The sequence below is a fragment of the Vicia villosa genome, linkage group LG3 (genome assembly GCF_029867415.1).
Source record: "Vicia villosa cultivar HV-30 ecotype Madison, WI linkage group LG3, Vvil1.0, whole genome shotgun sequence".
In the NCBI taxonomy this organism is placed as follows: domain Eukaryota; kingdom Viridiplantae; phylum Streptophyta; class Magnoliopsida; order Fabales; family Fabaceae; genus Vicia; species Vicia villosa.
Genome location: NC_081182.1, coordinates 195922284 through 195927506, shown reverse-complemented (window position 1 = coordinate 195927506; position 5223 = coordinate 195922284). Strand labels below are relative to the sequence as shown.

The 5223-nt window shown below is 36.5% G+C and overlaps 1 protein-coding gene across 1 annotated transcript; it reads right to left on the bottom strand.

The window, feature by feature from the left end:
* Positions 1–262: 262 nt before the first annotated feature.
* On the bottom strand, positions 263–4184 carry LOC131659662 (uncharacterized). Its single transcript, XM_058928819.1, has 3 exons — positions 3832–4184; positions 698–1009; positions 263–571 (listed from the first exon to the last, which is right to left on the bottom strand). The coding sequence occupies exons 1-3, from the start codon at positions 4182–4184 to the stop codon at positions 502–504; spliced, it is 735 nt and encodes a 244-aa protein (XP_058784802.1). The 3' UTR covers positions 263–501.
* Positions 4185–5223: the final 1039 nt, after the last annotated feature.

Here is a 5223-nt window from a genome sequence, read left to right as displayed (position 1 = left end):
CAAAAGTGTTACGGAAAACTTTAAACCTGTACAAAGAAATGTCATCAATAGCATTCTCCAGAATTCTAAGTGTGTTGACTTCCACATCATCCATCTTGCGTTGAACCAGAAACTCCAATTTTTCACTTCAAAGTTCAAACACATTGTGCATTGGAGCTCATTGTGGCTCCTTATGAATTTTCGTCCCTGAACATTTGCACACGTTTTGGTCTTTATAGTCTCATACCTGCAAATCTTAAATGATGCTGCAAAAGTGCAAAGGAAATCACTCCCAAAAGAGTTTCTACCACTTTTTCTTTTACATTCCTAAGCTGGAAGTTAACAAAATAGTATTATCAACTACACTGTAGTATAAACATAAGCTTATAAACAAATTTCAAACTTCAAAGATTGTGTATGCCAGTACACATTCTACAAAAGCAAGCATCTTCAACGAGTGAAGTACTGCTGCATCTTTAGGTGTAAGTTTTTCACGCAGAATTGATTTCAGTTTGTAAAGTTTTAAGCAGGTGGATGTTCTTGGTGTTTTCGGACAAATAGCTTGCTTATGTCTTCAGTAACAACGTTTTTCCTGAAAAATAAAAATTCAAAAATCCATTAATATTATGTACTATTTCAGAAAATAAAACACAATAGCCATTTCAGATGCAAATAAATCAAAATGCAAATAGCTATCTGTCAACCCGATGATACTAACCTTCCACTGAGCTGAGGTGGAACCAACAAACCACCAGCCGTTTCTGGTATATTCTTTGAATGAGGCGGGTTTCCTCTAGGAACTTTACTGCGAATGGCAGAAGAGGTCTTTCCATTAGAGTCTCTCTTACGTGAAGCATTTTCGGCTTGAGCTGCAGCAACTCGAGAGGAGTGGTCACTAGCATTCATCAGATTCAATGAGATGGCGGGTGAATTCAAAAGAAGTGAAGCATCAGGAAGTTTCTCAACTGTAGGGGAAGATGAATGTGGTCTGTTTTCTAGCTTCTGGTTAGTTGAAGATCCAGATTTTGTCCTGCAAGTTGAAAGTACACAAATACTGAGTACAGAATACAATGTTGATAAAAAAAATGTTTTCATGATACTATAGTTTATGTTATAATGATTTTGATTTGATACAAGTATGATGAACTTTTATGGTTAAAATACATCTTACATGGTTTCCGTTTCATTAGATAATTTTACCCGTTAGTTAAATTTCATTTAGATCATCCACTAAAAGAAGAAAGAAAAGTCATTAGGAGGGTTAGATGTTTGTAGTCATTTTGTCACTTGGATAGCCTGGATCATTGGATCGGCACGTGTACCTCATTGTTTTTTTGGAATAAAAAAAAAAACAACTACCAGCTAATCTAGAATCTATCAATGGTCAAGAAGCAATTGCAATCTGCATCAGATTCAACCACTAGTGTGGAGAACATAAGAGCACGACCCTTCGACACAAGTCAACACCGAAATTACATAACAGTTTCTACCATTGGTTTAAAGCCTTCAATACATTACTCAAAATCAGAAAGACAAAACTAGCAACACAAGAAAAACACAAAATCTCCCATAGAAACAGAGCTCACCAAGAAATGAATGACTTACAAAAATCACCTTTGGCAAACATATGATATAAAGTATAAACTTAATCCAAAACCGTAAACAGAAGAGATAGAACAGCTACCAAACAACAAGACTGCAAACAACAACAAAAGTGGCTGAAAACAGTGAAAAGCATCAAACTTCACCATATCGGCTTGTCAGTTCAATCCAACTAACAAGCATCGAGAACATAGCACCCTATCAAACAAAAATTGTACCAAAAAGGACTAGGACGCATGGCCTAGAGCAAAATACCAGAATCCTAAATTGCAATATAAAGCATCCTAAATCACATCCAGCCACCATATAAAAATTTAAAAAAAAACCACATGGGTTGACAAAAATACCATCAACAAGGACAAACAATGCTAAGATATGCCTAATATTCAATAACTAATTGTTACCATATTTTGAAGGTCATGGACTCTATTAGAAACCAGAAACAACAATGACAAATAACAGACTTTAGAGGATAGTAATGAAGATCGACAATTGTTTATTGTTGAGAAAGATAGTAACTGCAGAAGGGGAGAAAATAGAAATTCCTAATGCCCACATAGCAAAAGCTCCTGCGGAGAAAGTATAACTTTCTGTTCGACAGAAATACAATTCTGATATGATAGCTACCCACTCTCTCCATTACTCCCTTATAACCGAATTAGTTTACACACTCTGACACACTCCCTCTCTCACTGCCACCTCACCCATTTTCTTGTGTTCCCTATTCCTCCTCATATACACCCTCCATACTTAGGCCTAGCTTGCTAATGAGTAAGTATATCTTCAAGGCCCATAACATCATCTGTGATTTTGTCACTCTATTTGAAGCAATTCTTTCATATCATCGTGGCAAAACAACAATTACCATGAAAAGCCTTTCCAAATAGAGGGGTGTGGTCACCTAGACGATCAAACAATGTCATAATACTCTACAGATATAATGTCTAATGACACTGTTTGCATCTAAATCCTTCTTAATGGGCTAACCTAAGACTTTTCTTACTTTCCTTTTATTGTAAATGATGTCTAATGACAAATTATTTAAATCTAACTCCTTTTAAGGATTTGTCAATGGTTTTTCTTAGTCCCTCTTCACCGCTAACTATTAGACACTGGTACTACCTTTTGGTTTACTCTTCTATTAGGCATCTACAGGTCTTATCCAAACATGCCGAAACCGCTAAAATGATATTCTATCATCTTCCTCCCAATACATGCTACACAACTTCCTCTCTTACTAGATTTCAAAGGGATCTCCAATACTGCAAGTGCAAATAGCCATCAAAGACAGACCCTTGGAAGAAACCATAGGCAAACACGTGCAGAATTTTAATGTCAAATTGATGAGTTTGCGTGGGCTAGCAAACTGCAAGCTACAAAAAAGTTCCATACGCTATCAAGTTTCTAATAAGGAACGTTTAGGCTTAGTTTGGGAATTAGGAGGAACAGGAAAGGGAGAGAGAGTCCTATGGGAATTTTTCAAAGCTCTCCAAAATCACTCCCCCTTCCTTTCCTCCTACCTTCCCTCTCAAACTCCTCCCTCCCCAACTCTCAATTGTAAGGATCAACCCTCGAACCCTATCCCTATCTTATATACTATCAATTGCCCTTGCACCTCATATTTCCTGCATAATGTTTCAAATATGGAATTTTAAAGTTGACCAACCTCTCTTCCCCGTCCTTTTTCTCCACTAGAAGTCCAATTAAACCATAAAGCTAACCATAACCAAATCCAATTGGCCATATCCCCGAATGAGTAACCCATGGTTTAGGGTTTAGGATTTAGGGTTGGGACATTGATCGAGTATTATGTAGGAAGTCCAACATCGATACCCACTACTAACAAATTCCTCCTCTCCTAACAAACTAACCACTATGTCTATAAAAGAACAATAATAACCAATAAACCATACTTTCCAGCATCTAACTTAGTAACTTCGAATCATTTTCAAGTCTATGAAATCAAACATTATCTTCTCCCGCAAAACTTTTTACTTTATTTTACCAATTTTTAGCTTTCAAGTTTCAAGTGATAAACATTATCCAGACAATAGCAACAAATTATCATTTCTATCCATTCAAATTCTTTAAAGTGAAAATTCAACACTAGAATTTAAGTAATAACCTAAAACTAACTCGCCAAAAACTTGCACTTTAGTATTAAATTAAAACCTAAAAAACGAAAATTAGAACATGACCTAATGCAACTCATCAAGGTGAAAGAAAAAAAAAGTATGATAAAGAAATTACAGAGTCTGTGGACGAGGTTGAGGTTGAGGTAGAGGTTGCGGTGAATGGCGTTGGGGTTGGGGTTCTTCTTTTTCCTTTCGTTGTTCTTCAGTGGGTTTCGGAACATCGTCTTCTTCGTCAGAGGAGGAAGCGTAATCGACCAGTGACATTTCTTGTTCTTTCTTTTCCGCCGGAGAAGATGTTCCGGTGGTGTTCAGGCGGCGGTCTTTGCCGGTAACGTCGACGAGACAGTAGGCGTGAGTTCCTTGGGTTTTGTCCCAATTGCGAGAGCCGTGAAGAGTTATTTTTGTTTTTTCTTTAATTATCAGAGTTTTTTTAATTACGCCAAAAAAAATATGTGACACATCAATCATTTAAATTTAAATAAGATTGAAAAAAAGAAAATTTGATATTCGGTCTTACCACATAATTATTCAAGAAAATCAATCTCATCGTCCATTACCGACTGTCTCATTTAAAGTCCGAACAAAGCTTTGTATCGATGAAGAAAATGTTGGCGCGATTACTTGATTACCGCCAATAAATTATTTGTTGCATGCTTATTAAAATATTTCTACATTCTTTATATGAGAATGCAATTCATTTATTTGTTGATTGCCTTGGAGTACAAGAACTATAAGAATTAGATCCAGTAGCAGGCCATCAATTGATTTTCGGCCACTTGCTCAATAACAAATTCAAGAAGGCTATCGATAATTTGTTTTGGATAGCAATTAGTTGGATTGTTTGGAATGCTAGGAAATTTATCTTGTGTTAAAGATGGCTTTCTGCGTGAGAACAAGATGATGATCGAACGAAATGATATGGATATTACATCGCAACAGAGTTTTAGTTTCAATACGGTGGATGAAGCTAACCGAAAAGGTTAGCACTCCGACGTTTAAGTTAGTGTATGAAATGAATAGTGAAATTTCAAATGGAAGTGTAGTTACCTGAAAATTATGTTTTTCTCTCTTTTATAAGGGGATTTGTTTGTAACTGAAATGTGAAGGGGAGGCGAGGTTGAAGAAAAAGGATGGCGGCCTTACCCTTGAGAAAGACATGTGCTGAAAGGAGGTTCAAGACATTTTTTACTCTTTCCTTGCCATCGAAAATGCCTCAGAACCCCTGGGGTATTCTGGTTTTTTGCCTAAAAAGGTACATCGGCTAGTTCAAGTGGTAGTTGATAAGGACGAGGCTTTTATTGAGGCGAATTGGTCCTTGGAAGTTGCCCGAAATAAGACTAAAGAGTTTGAGAAGGGTTTAAAGGAATCTCAAGATGATCATCAAAAGATCAAGGACGACCTTACCAACATGCGTGAAGAAAATCTTTCTCTTTGTAAATAACTATCTAAGTCTTTATAGAAAAGGTTTTTTGTATCCAGAAAGGGCTTTGAAAATGCACTCTAAAAT

Excerpts from the sequence above, each read along its gene's own strand:
- LOC131659662 (XM_058928819.1), bottom strand. The coding sequence starts at position 4,184 with ATGATTGATGTGTCACATATTTTTTTTGGCGTAATTAAAAAAACTCTG. Across the intron at positions 1,010-3,831 it reads CAACCTCGTCCACAGACTCT|GACAAAATCTGGATCTTCAA; the intron begins GTAATTTCTTTA and ends TTCAACTTGCAG. Across the intron at positions 572-697 it reads CCACCTCAGCTCAGTGGAAG|GAAAAACGTTGTTACTGAAG; the intron begins GTTAGTATCATC and ends TTTATTTTTCAG.